General features: G+C 66.1%; 1 protein-coding gene across 1 annotated transcript in view; it reads left to right on the top strand.

Annotated features, from left to right (window-relative positions):
• Positions 1-354, top strand: part of Fam181b (family with sequence similarity 181, member B) — a 12,618-nt gene continuing 12,264 nt past the window's right edge. Inside the window, exon 1 of the mRNA XM_013013974.1 lies at positions 1-350. Within this exon, the coding sequence (XP_012869428.1) occupies positions 1-350 (350 nt within the window). The remainder of the gene's footprint in view (positions 351-354) is intronic.

Below are 354 nucleotides of genomic sequence, written 5' to 3'. Positions count from 1 at the left end.
ATGGCGGTGCAAGCAGCGCTCCTGAGCACTCATCCATTCGTGCCCTTCGGCTTCGGGGGCCCCCAAGATGGGCTGGGGAGCGCCTTCGCAGGCTTGGACAAGGGTTGCTGCTTTGAGGATGAAGAGACTGGGGCGCCCACGGGCGCGCTGCTGTCGGGAGCCGAGGGTGGAGACCTGCGCGAAGCCACCCGCGACCTCCTCAGCTTCATCGACTCGGCGTCCAGCAACATCAAGCTGGCGCTGGATAAGCCTGGCAAGTCCAAGCGGAAGGTGAACCATCGCAAGTACCTGCAGAAGCAGATCAAGCGCTGTAGCGGCCTCATGGGCGCCGCGCCCCCCGGCCCACCCTCCCCG

This window comes from Dipodomys ordii, unplaced genomic scaffold (genome assembly GCF_000151885.1).
Source record: "Dipodomys ordii isolate 6190 unplaced genomic scaffold, Dord_2.0 Scaffold22, whole genome shotgun sequence".
In the NCBI taxonomy this organism is placed as follows: domain Eukaryota; kingdom Metazoa; phylum Chordata; class Mammalia; order Rodentia; family Heteromyidae; genus Dipodomys; species Dipodomys ordii.
The sequence above is the reverse complement of the archived record's forward strand: the minus strand, read 5'-3'. Positions and strand labels throughout refer to the sequence as shown.